This window comes from Hemisphaericaspora subhashii, assembly GCF_019202705.1.
Source record: "Hemisphaericaspora subhashii strain CBS 10753 chromosome Unknown scaffold63, whole genome shotgun sequence".
Lineage (NCBI taxonomy): Eukaryota > Fungi > Ascomycota > Pichiomycetes > Serinales > Debaryomycetaceae > Hemisphaericaspora > Hemisphaericaspora subhashii.
In genome coordinates, this window is record NW_026057257.1 from 1 (window position 1) to 19939 (window position 19939).

Genomic DNA, 19939 nt, shown 5'->3' on the forward strand with positions numbered 1-19939 from the left:
AATATCACAATAAAGCATTGAAATATTTCGAACGTAATTTCTTGCACGAAGACGGATTATTTAATAGGCCATGGTTTAAGCATACCGTATTTGCAAGTGGAAGATTCACTGGTTATGATGGCCAAAATTTGCCTGGATTAAATGAAGCTATAGAGGATGGAAGTTTTGAAAGATTCGCTGCTTGGCAAAATATATTCTTTAAGACAATCGAAAGAGTGAGCAAACGCCTTGATTGAATTATTCGCTAAATAAATAAGTATGTATAGTTGAATGCGGATTTTGTTTAAGACAATATACAACTTATGTTGGCTGTGTAAGAGTGGGCTTGCCTCCCGCGGCAAGATTTCGTAGTATATGATAAATAGAGAGAACAAGCTTTTAACAAAAGCAACATCTCGAAAGATAGACTTACCTGGTATTAGCAATGATTGGTCACCATGGTGTCATCAATTCTGGTACAAAAAGCTTGATTTTCTCCTTCTCACAAAAAGCTTAATTCATAGATCAGCCTAAAAAAACTCAGTAGTAACATCCGAATAGGAGTTTCTTCCAGTACAGAAATACACGTCTGATGTTCAGTATTTTAATGATATCGAAATCTCTCCGACAGTATGGTGACTATGTTGGATGAATGATTCTTTCCGAAAGACAGTCATTTTTCTTATCGTAAATGGATAAGATGCGGTTGATCATGTCAAATGTAAATATTATTTTTTAAGAAAAATTATAAAATATTTTTTGTGCAACCATAAAATCTAAAACAGCCAAGAATTAAAAAATAATTTTTAGTGTGTAAAATTGCAACCAATTTATTTATTTAGCACCCATGGGGTCATGGGGTGATTACAACATCAAGTTAGTATAGGCAACGAAAAAAAAAGAAAGAAAGATTTCATTTGCATGACTAATACAGTAGAATATTTGGTACAGCCATGGACTGGTGTCACTAACGGTTGGGTTTGCCTTACTAAAAGCTGCAAAAAATTATTTCAATTGGCGTGATGGGCTTTCAAACCTGAAACACATAAATTAACCATGTCAAATTCTTCATTTAAAAGACCCAAGACCCACCAAATTACTTCCATCTGAATTAATAGATCTAATATCTTATTAGCATCAACTAAAACTTGGTTTTTAATAGTAACTGCGAGTCAATTAAAGTCAATTCTTATATTCTTTTTATAAAATGGTAAAATTGGCAAGAAAATTTCTCCTCCATCACCCTTCCCCAAGAAAATCCACATTGGACCCAAATCTTTCTAAAAAAGGTCTGCCATTAGTTAATGAAATTGCTTTACTGACAGATTGGGAAGCACCATTCTCAGGAAGTTCGTCAAAACTTAAACCAGACACTCAAACTCAACTTCCACCTCTCAAAGAGAATCAACTTTTCGAGACTAGAAGCTATGTTGAAGACAATTGTGCATTCTGCCAAGTTTTACTTTCGGCATCCCTACCAGGTGAATCCAATGTACTTTTATCTTGTGATCATTTATGTCATGAACAGTGCTTGACGGTAATGATGGATAAAACAGGAATAATTGAAAATTTAAAGTGTGGAATATGCGATCAAGATACAAAATGTCAGGATGAAAATGTCGTCAAAGACTTAATGAAAAAGTGGAAAGAAGGGTCAGGGCAAGAATATCTAAAAGAAAATAGTTTATTGGACTTAAAAGTAACTCCTACGTTTGGACCCATGGCGGAATCAGAGTCAATGCTCCAGGAAATACCGGAAATAGAAAAGAACCATAAGAATATGACTGTATATTTCCCAAACATAGAATGCGCCTGTCAAGCAGACAAAACCTTAGACCAGGGCGATATCACTAATTTTAATTGTGTTTTCACTATAAAATCGCCAGAAGTTTACAAGAAGTCACCCAATACTAGAGACGAAACAGAACTTAAGGAAAAGATAGTATCTCATATCAGAACCAAATTCAAGCTCGCTTTTGAAAATCTTGGAGACTTGCTAATGTTTGATAAAGTGGAAGTAAGTGTCACTGGAAGGGAATGGGATGAAGCAACTGCTTATCTTTTTAACCAATATTTCCTTCTTTATGACGAAGAGACGTTAGTAGGAGTTGTTTCACTCGAAGATGACCTAACTACTGTCAATGCAGAGGATAGAATGTTAACTCTTAATTTAACAAAAGAAACTCTTCCTGAATTGAGTGTTCGCTTTCCTAGCACAGTTATTAGTGTCAAGTGGGATTCAGCAATTAATCTGTTAAAGAACAAAAGCAATAAAGTAAACTATAGTTTATTTGAATTTTCAGGGACCTTCTGGAAAGAGTTTCAAGACAAATTCGACATTCCCGAAGATTTGATAAAGTTTACAGATTTAGTAGTGAATGATAACGAAATTCCAGAAGAATATCTCGCAAAAGCATTACCATGTCCTGAAGACCTTCCTTTGAATCTAATAGTTGCAATCCCGTTAGTCAATAGGACAGGACTTTCTGACCAAGAATATCAAGATAATGTTGTGTGTATGATTGAAATGGTTCTTGAAGTCTTGCGGCCAAAAGATAAACTTGGAGTAATCTGGATTGGAATAAATGGCCAAGGTGAGGCTAGCAAGAAAGGGGCCTTTACAGGATGTATCGAATCTTCTTGGGACGGTTGGAGAGAAATGATTCAAAACATTTCTGTTGTTGCAAATTCTTTTAGGAATAATTTAGAAGAATTGAAAATTGCATTTCAAAAGTGCTCAGAACTCTACCCATTCATTGATGTCGATAACAACAGTATTAAAAAGTTCATTATAATAAGTGGGAATGATTACTTAAGTGATAGAAACACTGTTGCTGACAAAAATTTGATAAAGCTTGTGAACGATATGAAAAGCAAAATATCAGTTACATTAATAAGAATAGGAAAGGTAACCAACAAGCCAATAGATATTCTTCACCGATTATTATCAAAAGACATGAGCTTTGGAAATCATTTGCTTATATTCAATTCATTCAGGGAAATGATCATTGACGGTGGTCCCTTAATTCAAAACCATTTCCAGAAGATTTGCATACCAGAATTGTCAATAGAAATGGAGTTGGACCAACCACATGTTAGTCTTAACGTCGAAGAAAGTGGTTTCCTTGCCGAGAAGGAAGGCTCAAACAAAATTTGTATAAGGTTGAAGGATTTGATACCTAATTCCGAAAGGACTGTTTCTGTAGCCTTGACTCATAACAAGAAGAATCTTTCTCATTGGGTATCAAAGAATCTTTTCAAATATCAAGCAACATGGTTCAACGGAGAGATACCTTCCCAGACTATACATGAAAAAGATATTGTCTCTGAAACTAATCCTTCAATTTCTTCAAGGTGTCAAGATGGTAAATCAAGGTCCAATCAGAGTCTCCTGGTTCAAAATTCTGATGTCATGCTTGATATCCCCTTATTAGCATCCTTAAACGAATAAAAATCATGATGATGTGTCGTTCTTTGCAACAGTAATATTTTAAGTTTTAATAGTAATTTTTTTTTTTCTATATTTATTTAATTTAATTCGTTGTTTGATATATTTATATACCTGAAGGACTGTGTAATTTTGTGTAAACCAAGGCTTTTGCAACTAAACTAGTTTAATCTATAAATAAATTAAGTTACCTCGGTAAAGGTTGCAAAAATTTCATTATTTTTTTTCCATTGTTTTTAGTGTCGTCATTGTTTATTGCAAAAAATTTTCCAAGCAATATTTTGATCTATCCTAATTAGGAAATCATATTAGACTTAACGAATCATCTGTATGCAGGTACGTATAACCACTTCATCCAAGGGATGTTCGCCTTACAATCCACACTCAGAAATCTTCTCGCAAGTTGAAATACCACATTCTGGCTCCCAATATTATTGATATCATTGGCGATATTTAATAGAAATCCAAGTATCATAGACAGTTCATAACCATATCATCAAATACAATGTCGATTCAATTGGGAATTAGCTCAAGCTTTCTAGTGTTATCCTTAGCTGGGTTGGCCAGCTCCATCAACCTTGGAGGATTCGATAATGAACTAGATTACCTCAGTACCAAGGATGAAACTACCAAGAACACTATTACCCAGAGCAATGACTATAAACAAGTAGAGAATGAAAATAAGGATGTTACTGCTGGCCAAGAAACTTATGATGTGAACAGGGTCCTGATCCCAAGTGTAAATAACAACGATGGAAGCATTTTTATTATTACTGGTTCTGTACCAGTTGGAGAAATCTTACTGGGCCCCGGTACTACTACAACCCAACCACCCACATTAGCAGCAAGTGCTACCCAAATAGCCAATACCCAAGTAGCCAATACTGCTGCGCCCGCCGCTAACCCAATTCAAAGCACTGCTCCGGAAGCAATTAATACCCAAGCTGAAAGCAATGGTAATCCAGATAATAACGGACAAGGTGGGGGTTCCTTCAATCAATGGGGGTTCACCGGAACTCAGTCTGTCTGGAATACCCAAACATTCAATCAATGGGGGTTTACTGGATCCCAATCTGTTTGGGAACCTGCCACTGCTTCTGGCACTAGACAAACGGGTGTAAGTAATTCAGCTGCAACTCAAACCGGAGCCACCAGAACTAATGCTGCTGTTCCAGTCGGTGTGTTTGATAGTAAAGAGAATTCTTGGAAGAAGAAGGCATTGATTGCTGGGATTGTTGCAGTGAGTTTGTTTCTAAATGTTAATTAAAGTAACACCTTTAGAACCTTAATAAATTCTATAAAAAACTGCTTGTCAGAATTTACAACTTTTTCGAATAATTTGTTTATAAGTATCCAAACCTTAAATCATTTAATAAATTTCAATCGGTACTAACCACCAAATACTAACAAAAAAAAAAGGTGGTGATAAATTATTTTTTGTGATGACTCTTCTTCTTCTTCTTCTTCTTCTCTTTTTCGATCAAGGAACATGATGTCACATGAAACTAGTAATAAGCAGGACCTTGGAATATCATCCAGTCCTAAGGGTCGTAAGAAGAATAAACATCACGATAATACCCACCATTCCAAACATCCGCATCATCATCACACAAATGAGGATCGAGATAAACACCATGGTTCCGAACATGGCAAGAAAGGGAAACTTCCAAAAAGACCACATATACCGATATTAGAAATAAGACAAGAGTATCGACATTATGTATCTACCCATCTTCAGAATTTACCTAAATTTAAAACCTTAGATGAAACTGTATGTTGGAATTTGCCTGTTTATGACTACATTATAGATCAATATGCCGAGAATAATTCAAATTTCCGTACAAATCCAAGATTAGCCAACCCAGAAGCTCAGAAACAATTAATAGAATCGATGAGAAACGTTTATGGACGAAAAAGTATCTTGTTTTGTGTTGATGTTGAAGCCTGGGAATTCAATACAAGGATAGTTACAGAAATAGGAATCGCAATATATGACCCCCGTGAGCAACAAATGGCAATGATGCCTACTATTCAACAAATTCATATTAGAATTAAAGAAAACATAGATAAGATTAATGGAAAATTTGTTCCTAATCATGCTAATAATTTTAATGGTGGTGTGTCTTATGTTATGACAAAATATGAAGCTGCATCATTTATTCAAAGTTTAGTAGATTACTATTTACATAAACCAAAACCACACAACGTGCCATCATATTTTGTTGGCCACGATGTATCAGGTGACATCAAGTGGTTAAATGCCTTGGGTGTAAAACTTCCAACCCATTTTTTAAGATTAGACACAGCACAATTATTTAGATTCAGTAGAGGGAAATCGGGAATCAGTTTAAAGAATGCCCTTAATGTTGTACAAATACCTCATGCATTTTTACATAACGCTGGTAATGATGCCTATTATACATTGGTATTGGCAATGACCTTGTGTGATCCACAATGTAGGGTTCGCTTTAATTTGGATGTAATGGACCCATCACCTGCCAAGCAAGAAGATAAATCAAAAGAAGAAGGAGATCTGACCAAAGACGAAGATGGGAAGGAACAGTCCTCAGATTTATCTAACGAAGACGAAGATAGTAAGATGGATATAGAAGACCTGAACGACACAAAACCTGCAGAAGATCCAAAACCTTCCCCTGCAGCTATAAAAAAAGAAAGGCTGAAACGAAGATTGGAAAAGAAAAAGAAGAACATAGCTGTGGCAAATACCGCAGATTGCATTGAGTTATATACAGCCATTGAAGCAACCTTGACAATATTTAAGCATTAATCTATAATTCACATATTTAATAAATACTATTCATTTGGTCCATGATTGTTCTTTCGAAGCTTTGAGTTAAATCTTGGATTTTCAATAATAAACCAGCACATAAACTTTTTATTTTTGAATCTATAACTTGTTCCCAAGAAATATGTAACCAATCTCGGAAGAATAAGATTTCTTTATTGTGATTTAAAATTAGATATTCCTTATCGGTGATATCAAATATTAAAAGCAATCCAGTAACTACACTTTCGATGACTTGAAGTTCACTCAAGGATACCTTGGCAATTATAGTTTTCGAAAGCACCAAAAATTCTCTAATCATATCTTTCAACTGAATCGAGGAAGGATAGGCACAATGAATCAATAAAGTTAAGGTTTTAATGTAGTGTGCAACAAAGACAGGTGTATAATGTCCAATATCAATTCCTTCTGCTTCATACCATACATTAAGTAAGGGGAAGAAGAAATTTCTACCTACTAATTGATAGAAATTTGGAATAATAGGATGATCATTAGTGGAGACGATTCCAGCTTGTTCCTTTTTCAATTTTGCTGATATTCTAACCAATTTCCCATTACCAAGAATCGTATCTTGTGCTTTTGAAGATTCTTCATGCATTAGTGAATCTTGTAAATTATGTTGTATTGTATCGATATATTTCGTGCCAACTTCCATATTTAAATATTTCTGATGTAGGGCAGGAGGTAACATCTTGGTGGGGAAGCTCTTTGGAGTAAATGACTTGGTAATCACGTCATCCTTTAATCCTCTTAGTTCTCGAGCAGCTAAAGATGTCGCAGATAGGATAATCATTCTTTGTTGTAACGAGTAATCTCCAGTCAATAACAAATTAAACATATAGAATGTAATATTTGGATTTGTTACGATAGTGGCAACCATGTTATTGAGTTTCAAAGATTCAAAATCACTATCGTTGTAATGATTATTCAAGGCAATCAAATGAGTAATCAAATCCTCCAGATGGAATGATACCTCGTTCCCAACACCAGCTTTTTGTCGAAGCAATGTTGGCCCTTTCAACAAAGCAGTCCTTCTCATTTCGTATGCATTCTTGTCTTTAGTATCAACAGTTATATATCTTAATAGATCTTTAATATAGACCGGTGCAGGTATTTTCACCTTAGAAGGTAACGAAGGATCATCTTCACTATCCGATTCATCATCAGAATCAATAGTCACAAGTTCAAGTCGGGTTTCAATCTCTTTTACTTCTTCGACATGGGGAGTGACTATCATATCCCAAGGGTCGGTGGATATCTGGATAATTTCTATCGACCCTTCTAGGAGATGTGAGTATAAATCCAAATCTCCAGTTAGTTTAAAGATTTTCTCCTCGCCATTCAATTGACATACATAATCAGCCAATGTCACTCCCAAAGCCTTTACATTATTTGAAAACGACAGTAATCTATTAGTTATAGAATTTAAGAAAACCGGGTCTTTCAAAAGGTTCTTTAGGAAAAGGGTGTTCTTTCTTTGAGATAATATTTGTAATAGTATATGAGTTCTCGATTCTTGGATTGCTATTGGTTCTTTCTTGATTAAATTTTCATCACCCCAAGTTGAAAGTATCTTCATTGTGACGGAGTCTAATCTTGATTCATCAAGACGGGTTACAAGTAAGGACATCAACTTATTTAGATTCTTATTTCCACATAGAAGAACAACTTCTATGATTGATTCATCAAGACATTCACTTACAAACAGAAGAATGTCATAAAGACCCAATAATTTTGCATCATCAGCAGCAGCAGTTCCACGCAATATTGTCCCATTTAGATATATGGTAAATAGTTTCTTGATATATTCTCTTTGTTGGAACTTTTTGAGACCTTTGTATGAATCAATGAAATATCTCCAATGATTTCTAGTCATAAATTGTTCAAAAAATCGAGTACATGAATCATCACCAAACTTTAAAATGGAAACCATGAATATATTTATTTTAATTATAGCAACATCATTTTGATGAAGGGTTAATAGTGAGTTACAAAGGAAATCAATGTACTTCTCAGTTGATTTCAAATGATCATTATTAATTTCTAGATTATTCAGGATTGTGACTTCATTAATAATAGAAAACAATCTTCCCTTAAATATCAATTTATCAATCTCTTTGATTTCCAATGAAGTTGTTTGATTATTGACTAATTGAAGGATTAATTTTTCATTTACAACCATCTGCAACACATCAATAAATGACTTCAATTCTTTAGATCTCTCAGTCTGATCTTTGAGAGAAGCAATTGCTCCAACAAGATTGCCAATTCCAATTAATGATTGAAACACATTGATTAAATTGGATCGAATATTTGATTCTAAAGAAGGATAGATTTGAGGTATTGTATAGTTAAGTAAGGCATTTATGAGTTGGAAAGAAGGTCCCAGTTTGGATTCTAAAGACTTTAATAAAATTTCATTGACCTGATCGACAGTAGGAAAGTTTCTTAGTATTTCTATATCTGCATTCATTAAAGAAGGGAAGGCTTACTGGAAGATATCTTTATAAGTCTTGCTCTTGATCGATGTTGTTTCTAATCAATCAAATCTCATAAATTAATTAGCGAAGCAAAAAAAAAAATTAAAACACTGACATTTTATGATTCGATGATCTTCTCTTAATATTATTGATTTAATTGCAAATTCTCTATGAATATAATACGACCAGGAATACTCAAACCATTGAGGAATCGCATACGGTTCTTTTGGAAGGATTTCCTCCGAAAGCGGGCTTTGCCGACCATATCGATTGAAGGGATGGAAGTTTATACACCAATGATACATCCAGAACTAGATTATAGTAAAGTAAAATCTTTAAAAGAGACATTCAAATTAAAGGGAATTGATATTGATCAATATCTCGAGAGTGATCATTTTAAGTTTAAACAAGGAGGTGAGAAACGTGCATTACAAATATTGACTAGTGCAATGAAATTAACGAACCCACTTACTAAACCTCTTATATCTATAGATTGTGAAGCATCTGAAGATAATACTAAAAAATTAACTGAGATTGGGATTGCAATATTAGATCCACAAATTCTGACCCCTGGATCAATAGTTCCACAGATTAAAACTATTCATCTTGTCATCTTGGAAAATCTTCAACTTCATAATTATAAATATGTTCAAGGTAATAAATTAAAATTCATGGGAGGAACATCATATGTATTAACTAAAAAACAAGCCGAAAATATCCTAGGACAAATCATGGAAAAGTACATCACCACAAGGGATGGAGTATTGATTGGTCATGATGTTAAGCAGGATATAAAGTATTTAAAAAAAGCCGGGATTCAAGTAAGTCAAACAATTCATAGGATTGATACTATGGCGCTTATAAAATTAAGTAGAGATTCAGGACATTCATTATGGGCAGTTCTTAAACAATTAGATATTCCTCATGCTAATCTTCATAATGCAGCTAATGATGCTTATTATTCTTTAATAGCGGCAATTTCACTTTGTGATCCAATAGTTAGACTTAATAAGGACCTTGATTTTTATCTACCAACATCATCATCATTAAGCAAAAAGTATCAACCACGTAATGATGAAGCTAAATTTATTTTAGTTGATGATGAACAGAAATTTATAGATGATGTGCTTTCTAATAAAGGGTAGTTTGTTTAGAATAATATGGGCTTTTTCATTTCTTGTCAGTAGTATTCCTATTCATTAATTATTTATTTATAAGCAATTCATTGTTGTTGTTATCTTTCTTTCATATGACTTAATTAATTGGCTAATTTATTAATTTGATAGATTAACAAAGAGAATTAACATTTTAATTAAAAGAATCTTCTTTTTTCCCCTACTCTCTTTCTTCTCCTCTATACAATTAATTAATTAATTTAATCTGCAATATTTCTTAATAATTCAAAACTTTGTTTCCTTCGTTTTCAGTTTGGTAAATCCATTTTGCAATACAATTTACAATTTCTCATTCTTTCTTGTTGTTTTTTAAGGGTTTTTTTTACATTTAGATTTCGCTTTGTGATCTTTAATAATAAATTGTCGAGTTTTTTTTAATTAATTTATTTAAGTATTCACCAGATTTAAATTTTAGACGAATTTCAAATTCTCAGATCTGAAATCTTTCAACTGTTACATCCTTTTGTCATTACAACTAAAATTTACCATTTTCTTGGGTAAAGTGAGATCTTACAGCGACTGGTCCTTCAAAATCATATATATTTGTCTTTTAGGTTAATAAAATCATCACAAACCTGGAGTGGCCATGTCATCATCAAATGAACAATATGATGAACAATCTCATTTGATCGATTCTCGACGTCCATCAATGTCATTCTTAGATACTCCTATTGGATCCTTCAAAGGACCAAATTCACTTCATAACTTTGCAACTTCATTCGCAAGAGCTCAATCATATGCTGCATCCAAAATAGATAATGACATTCATAAACGAAGATCATTCTTTACTCATGCCCCAGGCGATGATGGTGTTATCATAGACGATGAAACATTCGATCCCGAATTGATGGTACCATCTACTAAAGGTGAAAGATTGAGTATGGTGATTCATGATCTTCAGAATAGAAATCAAGTGTTTGCTAATGATGTTCATGATACTGCCTATAACGATGTATTTTATCATGACGATCTCATGAATGCATTATACGAATCAAGATCCAGAAGAGGATCTGAATATGGAGCAGTCACTCAAGCTATCCCGATACATCGCCAGAAAATTCGTCCAGTACAATCTTTTTCCAGTTTAAGATCAGCAATGTCTATAGTTACAACCACTTCACAAATCACTCTTAAGAAAATAGAAGACAGTGATGGAAATATTGTTACTGTATTAGCTGGACAATCAACTGCACCTCAAACCATTTTCAACTCGATTAATGTATTGATTGGGGTTGGATTATTGGCATTACCAGTTGGGATCATGAAAGCTGGTTGGATCTTTGGTGTACCTATTTTAGTTTTATGTGGATTATCAACTTATTGGTCGGCAACTTTATTATCAACTGCTATGGATACTGATTATACTATTATGACATATGCTGATTTAGGTTATGCATCATATGGATCCATAGCCAAATTAATAATTTCATTACTTTTTTCTATCGATTTACTTGGGGCAGGGGTTGCTTTAATTGTATTATTCAGTGATTCTTTATTTGCATTACTTGGAGATGACTTAGTTTGGACACAAACTAGATTCAAACTTATCAGTTTCATTGTTTTGACTCCATTTACATTTGTTCCATTACCCATTTTATCTATCATTTCCTTATTTGGAATCTTAGCCACAATTTCAATTACTCTTTTGGTTATGATGTGTGGGCTTTTGAAAGTCTCATCACCAGGATCATTATTGGAAGTTATGCCAACCAATTTATGGCCAGAATCAATCCCAAATTTACTTTTGGCAATTGGAATCTTAATGGCACCGTTTGGTGGACATGCCATTTTTCCAAACTTAAAAAGTGATATGAGACATCCTTACAAATTTAAGAAAACATTGAGATATACATATTTTATCACCTTAATTACCGATTGTTCTATGGGTATACTTGGATTTTTAATGTTTGGGGCATATTGTAGTAATGAAATTACAAATACATTATTAATGACACCAGGATATCCTTCATTCGTATATCCTTTAATTAGTGGGTTGATTTGTTTAGTTCCTTTGGCTAAGACTCCCTTGAATGCAAAACCAATTATTTCATCTTTAGATGTATTATTGGGAACCGATAAGGAATCATCAAGTAACCTTCGAAAGATTTATAATGGACTTAGTAAATTCATTATTAGAGTTGGTGTAAATTTGGTATTTGTACTTTTGGCAATAGTTTTCCCAGAATTTGATAAAATTATTGGAATGCTTGGATCATCAATTTGTTTTATTATTTGCCTTATTTTACCTTGTTTATTTTACCTTCGTTTATGTGGACAAACCATTTCTAGAGGAGAGAAAGTACTCCTATATTTCGCCATTATTGTTTCATCAGTCTTGGCAGTTCTTGCAACTTGGGCAGTTATAACCTATTAGTCACTAGAGACAGTATACTATAAATAGTTTTCTAGCGTAGCATTTAGACATTTTTTTTTTGCATCCATTTGAAAAAATTCAATAAAAATATTTCATCGCAATCACTTTCCTAATTGGGAACACTTCCGCCAATCACCAATCTGACAAACGCTATTTGCGCTTACAAATACACTTTTTATGATAACGGATAAAGGTTACATTTCCTCTTGTTAATTATAGAAATAAAAAGGATAGATATATAAACTTATAGACTTGTTAGATTACCCTCCCCCCAGTTTCTTATTTCCCACATAGATAGCCCAATGTACATTCCAAAAAAGTATTCAGAAGAAGAATGGCAAGAAACGGAATTCTTAATTAAGAAATATCCATTAGCCACACTTGTTACTACTTGTTCCGAGACCGGAGAAATTATAGCAAATCATATTCCGTTCTTCTTGAAAGAAGATCAAGAAACCGGTAAGAAATATTTAATTGCTCATGTTGCTAAATCAAACCCTCAAGTTCCTTCATTAACTTCAAATGAACGAGTATTAGTTATTTTTCAAAGTAGTAATTCATATATTACTCCAAATTATTATCCAGGAAAACCCGAAACCGAAAAATATGTCCCAACTTGGGATTTTGCATCTGCTCATATCTATGGATCTTCAAGAATCATCGATGACTTTGATTTTGTAAGAGATCAAATTAACAAATTGACAGATCAAAATGAACAAGGGAATGCACACCCTTGGAAGGTTTCCGATGCTCCTGAAGGATATTTGAAAGTAATGCAGAAAGCAATTACTGGACTTGAAATAGAAATTAAGGAAACTCAATGTAAATACAAGTTTGAACAAGGTATGAAAAGAAGAGATGTGGATGGTGTTATTGAAGGATTGGAAAAAGATGGTTTGAATGAAATTTCTCAATTAACTATAGAGGCAAATTTGAGAAAGGAAGAAAGAGCCAAAGCTGGTTAAAGCTTCTATCCTATCGTTACTAAATAGACTGACGTTGTGCCGTGTCACTTTCTATTAATTCAAAGGTGGAAATTATCCAACAAATGAGATTTTTTATTTATGCTAATAATACAAATACCAAGGAAAGGGTTGAATATATATATATATCAATTAATAGAATGTCTATTCCTATTTAAATAACCCCCCAGTTTCTAATACGGTGTGAATCTTGGACCTCCCCGGAAACCTCCTCTACCTCTTCCTCTACCTCGTGGCCCACCTCTAAATGATCCTCTGCCACCTCTACCACCTCTACCACCTCTGAACCCACCACGAGGAATACTGATTCCAGGTATATTAGTTCTCTTGGCACTCACTTTAAGTTGACGTTCTCTAAACATAGAACCATCAAGGGTTGCAACGGCTTTATCAACCGAATCTGTATCGGCAAATTCTAAATACGCAAATCCTTTAGGTTGTCCAGTAAATTTATTCATTAAAATAGTAACTCTATTAACAACGCCAGCACCAGAAAAGTGTTGTTGTAATTCTAATGGAGTAGATGCATAATCTACATTACCAATATAAATAGATCTAGAATCAACATCTCTCTTTTCTTCATCAGTTGGATGACCCGCTTCTGTTCCCGCAGTTTCTTGACTTAGTTGGGCATTAAGCTCTCTTAATCGTTGTGCTTCTCTTTCCATTTCTTGCATTCTTGCAGTAATATCCTCATCACCATTGACTATTATGTTAACTTCAGGGGAAGGATGTTCACTTGGTTGTGATTCTTCCATTTGGGCATCTTCGGGCACTTCTTGTTGATTTTCAATTGGAACTTGATCAGACATTTTTCCACTTTACTATTCAATATAATGTATAATTTGAGTGACTTCTAAAGTGATTGAAACAAATCCTACTATTCGATGTTTTTTTCAATCTCACACTCAAAGGGTCGTAATTGTTAAGAGAGCGAAGGACGAAACAAAAGATTTTTCAACTTTAGAAAAACAAACTGTTACCCGGTCATCATAATATTCAAGCAATTGGTTAATGGCTACAAACCAAATTCATGTTGCAATAAAGGTTAAATATGAAAAGTCTAAAATTGATTTTATTAAATTATATAAGTTAAATATTTGTCCTTAGAATTGAGAATAACCAGGAGGAATATTTCGATCTCTATTGCTTGAATTCTTATTAATATTAATACTTCTAGGTATAATATTACTAGAATTGGTTCTCAAATTCAGTGGCATTGTATTGGTAGATCCATAATCCTTTCGCCTTATTTTCTTCTTCTTCTTGACAAATGTTGGCAACAATGGTTCACTTTCTACTCTCAACCCATCAACGTCAGTTTCATAACCTCCGTCATAAGGATAGAACTCATTATCATCATCAGTCAAAACGCTCATGAATCCAGAATCTGGTCTCGGGAATAATATCTGATTTGTATCATTCTTATTCTTTCTTCTTCCAAGTCCACCACCTAAACAGAATATAAAACTTAACATTACCCCACCAAATAGAATCAATCCAAGTATAATTCCAACCCCGACACTTATAAATCCGATATGAATATGAAGGAAATCATCACCACCTTTATTTGGACCATTTACCCATTCCAAATTCAATGGTTTCTCAATCAAGAAAACACATGAAAGGTTTTCGGTATTGTTATCGCCTTTATACATGGATGTACATCCATGTGATATAAGTCTTACTTGTTGATCTTTATTATATGATTTTAATGATGCGGGGGATGAATTTTCAATTTTATGAAATTGCAAGAATGTCTTTCGACTTTCAGGTATATGATTACAGGTTAAACCAGCTTGTGTCAAATTGGTTTTAATAATAGTGTCATTTGTATCGTTGTTGTGATGATTCTGGTTTCCCTGTCCATTTATACAATTCAAAACTTTGGAAAGTTCTTCATTTGGAATCATATGGAATTCTATAAAATTTAAAAGATCTTTGAATGAAGTAGTTATATTAAAATCTTTTATTGATTCCGGGGTTGGTATTAATAATGAATATGTCAGTTTTTTACCAGATCCATCAAGTCCTAAAGAATGTCTGATTTTGGGGAAAATTTTCAATAATTCATCAAATGAATGATTGGGGAAATTTGAATCCATAGTTGCTTGAATCAATCCTTCTAATGGAATTGAAAATTGATCAGGAAGTAATAGTTCGTTTATGACATGAATAACTCCTTGACTAAATAATACATCTGAATTTAATGGAATTGGGATTTCACTCTTATTATACTTTAATATATTAACAGTATCATTAATATTCAGTCCCATACCTCCTTCAACAACAACATTATTTCCATTCAAATTCTTAAGTGTTCTTCGATGTTGCTTTTCATACAATCCAAAATCGGAATAAATATCATCTTCAAGGAAATTTGCTCTTAAAACCAGTTGAAATAATTTCGGATTTGCTTCCAAATAATCCAATACCAATCCAAGTTCCCCCCATATTCCTGGCGCAGTAGCCTTCAGTTGAGAATTGAATCTCTTATAACCACAAGGTAAGAACACTGTATATCCTTCTCCATTATCTTCCAAAGTCATCAAATTAAATTGACCAAGATATGCCAATGTCTTAAGACATCCTTGTTCATCAATTTGAATCGTATCTCTATGACGATGAATCGATCCACTTGAGATTAAATCACCCAAAGCATGTTTGAAATTCGATGGAGGAGAGACTTCTCCATTGGCTATATAAAGTATGGTATCATTTCCGATGTTGATTGGACCATGGATGATTTCGGTGTCATCATTAATTGTAACTTTTTGAATTCCTTTTGTTGTTGAACTTGAAAATTTCAATTTAAAACATCCACCTAGTTTCTTTTTGGAACATAATTTAGAAGTATATAATCTATGCATATGATCCTTTGATGGGGCCGGGATGGGTTCATTGGCAAATTGATATAATAATTCTTGTTTTGAACTAAATTTAAGTGTGGCCAAGAAATTAACCTTGTCGTCAGCGTCATCCTCCTCGTCGTCAATATCGTCTCTCAGTGCGATATCGATAAACAAAGTCTGCTTTTCCAGCGATCCATCAACTAAATTATCAAGTGATCTGAAATCTAATTCTTTAACAAAATTACTAAAATGCATAGCATAAAGGGCTTTCCGAGGGATTATTTCCACTGGAGTAATATGTAAATCTTCAAAGAATGACCCAATTTGAAATCCAAAAGTATGAATGACTCCATTGGATAATACTTGAGATGAAGTGCTTTTGATTTTTTTGTTGACAATGATATGACTTGAATTATCTAAATTGATTTTCAATTTATTTCCTGCTTTTGTATCACGAGTTGAATTGGTACCATTTACTCCTGCGATTAAATCTTTAATTAATAAATTATCCAATAATTTGACAATGTCTTGTTTAATCTCTTTCTCGGCTTCTTCAGTAGTGAAATAGTTTGGAGTATTATCATCAAAATAGCTTGATGAGTAATACTTCATTTGTAATTCAGTTAAACTGTTTTCGACAAATGAATCAGTAGGTACAAATATAGTTTGGAATCCCGAAAGATATTCTTCACATGATTTGGGTAAAGGTGGTTCTTTAGTAGGACTATGATTCTTCTTCTTGTTCTTCTTTTTCTTTTTGCCTCCTTTTAATATATTACCAGCGTTGTTATGTCTAATAATCTCGAACATACCTGAATCATCATCATCGTCATCATCATCGTCATCTTCAAACAACAGTTTAAATAACTTTTTAATAAACGAAAAATCGGAATCTTGATCATTATTCAACAAGACTTGACATAGACTAGGTTTCATAGGTAACATTTTATCAATACCTTGTATGAATGAATGTTGATGTTTAGCATATACATCGCCATCAACAATATGAGCTATATCATCAACAACATATTCATAAGTTTCAAAATCAGGGGTGATACTTATAGGATAAGGTTTCCCATTTAATTCATATAATGTATCAAATATTACTTGATGTTTATCTAAATGACCAATTCTAAATTTCTGATTAACAATATATCTTAATAATTGATTTTGATTTAAATTACATTCAATTTGATTATCAATAAATGCCAGATTTATTGGTGCTAATAAAGTAATATTAACTAAAGAATTCAATTTTGGTATCATTCCTTGTCTTTGAAGATGTCGCAAGAAGTACGAATATTGTGGTTGTGAAGATAGTATATCAACTATGGTAGATGGGGTTGGGGTTGGTTCAATACTAGAAGTGGCAGCAACAGTGACAGCAACAATAGTGGCAATATTAGCAGCTGGGGGAGACATAGCTGAATCATGACAGAATGCTATGGCCAGCAATAACAATGTCCATAATAGCGATATCCATAACATCTGATAGTTGCCTTAGTAGTCCTATCCTAAAACAAAGCCAAATAGAAGAGAGATAATGTGTGTGAATGTTAGTTGAATTGGTTGTAAAAATTTTGGTTGGTAGAAATGTGAAACTTGAACATTAATTAACCCTCGTGCTACCCTATAAAATTAAGACAGACAAAAATTAAAATAATAATCAGACACAAAATCTAAATCTTCTGCCTCACTTGCACAAGACATGGTTTCATTCAGTTCATAAATTATTAAATGTTTAAATTTTTAATAATTATAAGTAAATGACACTATTCTTTTCAAATAATCTTATATGGTTATGGATTGACTATGAATTACTCATACTATTTAAAGCCTCACCTATTACATCACAGAAAACTGTATAATTAATTAAATGCCGTGGGGAAAAACCTTATCATTTGTAAAGTATTATTACCCGGCCATCAAATTTTGTACATCATCAATTAATGACTGATTCCAAGCCTTCTTATTCAACAAACTTAAAAATAGATCAAACAACATTTATTCCTATGTATATTGCCAAGGGTACAAACACCCAATACTGCTCATAATAACAGACTATAAGAGATAAAATGAGTCAATACAATAATTTTAGATCACCATTCCCATCTTCTTATTCTCGACATGCAAGTCTCGAAGAAAACGATGCATCATCCTTACCTGGTCTAACTAGACGTTTAAGTTTGGAAGAAACCAGATTACAAAGAAGAAGAACAATCGAAGGGGAGATTGCGGATATAAATGCCGAAAATGTTGTCCATGCATTACCAGAAGGGTTTAATGTTAAAGAATTTCGAGAATTTCCAATCGTTGTAAAAACCAAGAAATATATTCCAATTATATTCAATATTGTTCATGGGGCTATATGGGGTGTACTTGTAAGAAAAGGGTTAACTAATTTGACATCATATAGTGGATCATATCTTTCCGGAGTTGTTTGGGCGAATTTTGCTGCGTGTGTAGTTATGGGACTTGCAATAGATGGTGAAGAATTATGGTTCACGTTATTGGATAAACATGAAAAGATATATCCCAACAAGGGTTCCATACCGGTTTATACTGGGATTACTACTGGATTTTGTGGGACGGTTCTGTCATTTTCTTCTGTGATGTTAGAAGCATTTAATAAAGCTGCAGATACTGAAATTGGGGTTAATTTCAATTATCCAAATGCTGCATATGGAATAATGGAATTTTTAGCAGTAATGTTGGCCCAATTTGGGTTGTCAATAATGGGATTTCATATGGGTAAACATATGCTGTCTGTTGCCGATAGATATATTGTTCCACTTAGTTTAAAACAATATAAAATATTGGAACGGATATCGATAGGGATTGCGGTTAGTCTTGTAATTATTATATGTGTATTATTAGGAGTTAAAAGTGAAGGTGGATGGAGAAGTTGGACATTCGCAATGTTATTTGCTCCATTTGGAGCAGTATTAAGATTTTATTTGTCAAAATATTTGAATTCAAAAATGACAAATTTCCCATTAGGAACATTTACTGCTAATGTAAGTGGTAGTTTATTATTAGCGATATTCAATCTTGTAGGAAGAGGTAAATTACCAGATAATGGTAGAATAGTTACTAGTGTTATTGGATGTCATGTTTTGATGGGGTTAGAAGATGGATTCTGTGGTGCATTAACTACAGTTAGTACATTTGTAGTTGAATTATTTGGGTTAAATACAATTGATGGTTATAGATATGGTGTTTATTCGATAATGCTTAGTTTTATTATGACAATATTAACTTTGGGTGCATATAATTGGTCAATTGGATTAACTGTTCCTTATTGCAGTTGAGCAAATTATATTTATACAAATATAGTAAGTAATAAGTAGATATTTATTTTAAACAAATAGAAGTTATATTAATTTGATAAAGATCCCCTCTCTCTCCTCAAAGTTGAACCGGCACATGTAATTAAGATTACAAATCAGATTTATAAAGGTTATCTTTGAGTTATAATTGAATTCCAATTTAAGTTAAACTTAATATGCTCAAATTACGAGATGTAAGATTGGAAAATAATTGAGTCAATTTTAAGTCGATCTTACAAAAAAATTAATCGATTAATAGGGAGGGGGGAAGAGGCGTGCTGATAGTAGATACAAGAGATGGATTATAAACCCGCTTGATCACAGTCATAGCTCTTTGCCAAGAAGAAAACTTTAGGCACGGCTGTCAAGATTTATGCAGCATGTCAATACTTACCCAATTGGAAATCTATTCCGTCAGAGTCGCGGCGCCCTTCCAATTAAAGGACGCGCAATAATAATTAACACAATAAGAGATGAAGTGTGATTTATTCTTTCAATGTTTCACTTTATGTT

At 33.3% G+C, this 19939-nt stretch overlaps 10 protein-coding genes across 10 annotated transcripts; 7 read left to right on the plus strand and 3 right to left on the minus strand. All coding sequences in view use genetic code 12, as the record gives it.

Moving 5' to 3' along the window:
- J8A68_002057 (uncharacterized protein) lies at positions 1-236 on the plus strand (the record flags this gene model as incomplete). Its single annotated transcript, XM_049405768.1, has 1 exon — positions 1-236. A coding segment is annotated over one exon (236 nt), but the record flags the coding sequence as incomplete, so codon positions are not given.
- A 950-nt stretch (positions 237-1186) lies between these two features.
- On the plus strand, positions 1187-3430 carry FAR1 (cyclin-dependent protein serine/threonine kinase inhibiting protein; the record flags this gene model as incomplete). The annotated part of the gene is made up of 1 exon (XM_049405769.1): positions 1187-3430. One exon carries the CDS (start codon positions 1187-1189, stop codon positions 3428-3430), a length of 2244 nt encoding a protein of 747 aa, XP_049264617.1.
- Positions 3431-3932: 502 nt separating this feature from the next.
- On the plus strand, positions 3933-4694 carry J8A68_002059 (uncharacterized protein; the record flags this gene model as incomplete). The annotated part of the gene is made up of 1 exon (XM_049405770.1): positions 3933-4694. One exon carries the CDS (start codon positions 3933-3935, stop codon positions 4692-4694), a length of 762 nt encoding a protein of 253 aa, XP_049264618.1.
- Positions 4695-4916: 222 nt separating this feature from the next.
- J8A68_002060 (uncharacterized protein) lies at positions 4917-6215 on the plus strand (the record flags this gene model as incomplete). Its single annotated transcript, XM_049405771.1, has 1 exon — positions 4917-6215. The coding sequence occupies one exon, from the start codon at positions 4917-4919 to the stop codon at positions 6213-6215; it is 1299 nt and encodes a 432-aa protein (XP_049264619.1).
- A 16-nt stretch (positions 6216-6231) lies between these two features.
- Positions 6232-8706, minus strand: J8A68_002061 (uncharacterized protein; the record flags this gene model as incomplete). Its single annotated transcript, XM_049405772.1, has 1 exon — positions 6232-8706. One exon carries the CDS (start codon positions 8704-8706, stop codon positions 6232-6234), a length of 2475 nt encoding a protein of 824 aa, XP_049264620.1.
- Positions 8707-8991: 285 nt separating this feature from the next.
- J8A68_002062 (uncharacterized protein) lies at positions 8992-9858 on the plus strand (the record flags this gene model as incomplete). Its single annotated transcript, XM_049405773.1, has 1 exon — positions 8992-9858. The coding sequence occupies one exon, from the start codon at positions 8992-8994 to the stop codon at positions 9856-9858; it is 867 nt and encodes a 288-aa protein (XP_049264621.1).
- A 616-nt stretch (positions 9859-10474) lies between these two features.
- On the plus strand, positions 10475-13227 carry J8A68_002063 (uncharacterized protein; the record flags this gene model as incomplete). The annotated part of the gene is made up of 2 exons (XM_049405774.1): positions 10475-12158; positions 12557-13227. The coding sequence occupies 2 exons, from the start codon at positions 10475-10477 to the stop codon at positions 13225-13227; spliced, it is 2355 nt and encodes a 784-aa protein (XP_049264622.1).
- Positions 13228-13418: 191 nt separating this feature from the next.
- Positions 13419-14057, minus strand: J8A68_002064 (uncharacterized protein; the record flags this gene model as incomplete). Its single annotated transcript, XM_049405775.1, has 1 exon — positions 13419-14057. One exon carries the CDS (start codon positions 14055-14057, stop codon positions 13419-13421), a length of 639 nt encoding a protein of 212 aa, XP_049264623.1.
- Positions 14058-14351: 294 nt separating this feature from the next.
- J8A68_002065 (uncharacterized protein) lies at positions 14352-17585 on the minus strand (the record flags this gene model as incomplete). Its single annotated transcript, XM_049405776.1, has 1 exon — positions 14352-17585. One exon carries the CDS (start codon positions 17583-17585, stop codon positions 14352-14354), a length of 3234 nt encoding a protein of 1077 aa, XP_049264624.1.
- Positions 17586-18172: 587 nt separating this feature from the next.
- On the plus strand, positions 18173-19408 carry J8A68_002066 (fluoride transporter; the record flags this gene model as incomplete). Its single annotated transcript, XM_049405778.1, has 1 exon — positions 18173-19408. One exon carries the CDS (start codon positions 18173-18175, stop codon positions 19406-19408), a length of 1236 nt encoding a protein of 411 aa, XP_049264625.1.
- Positions 19409-19939: the final 531 nt, after the last annotated feature.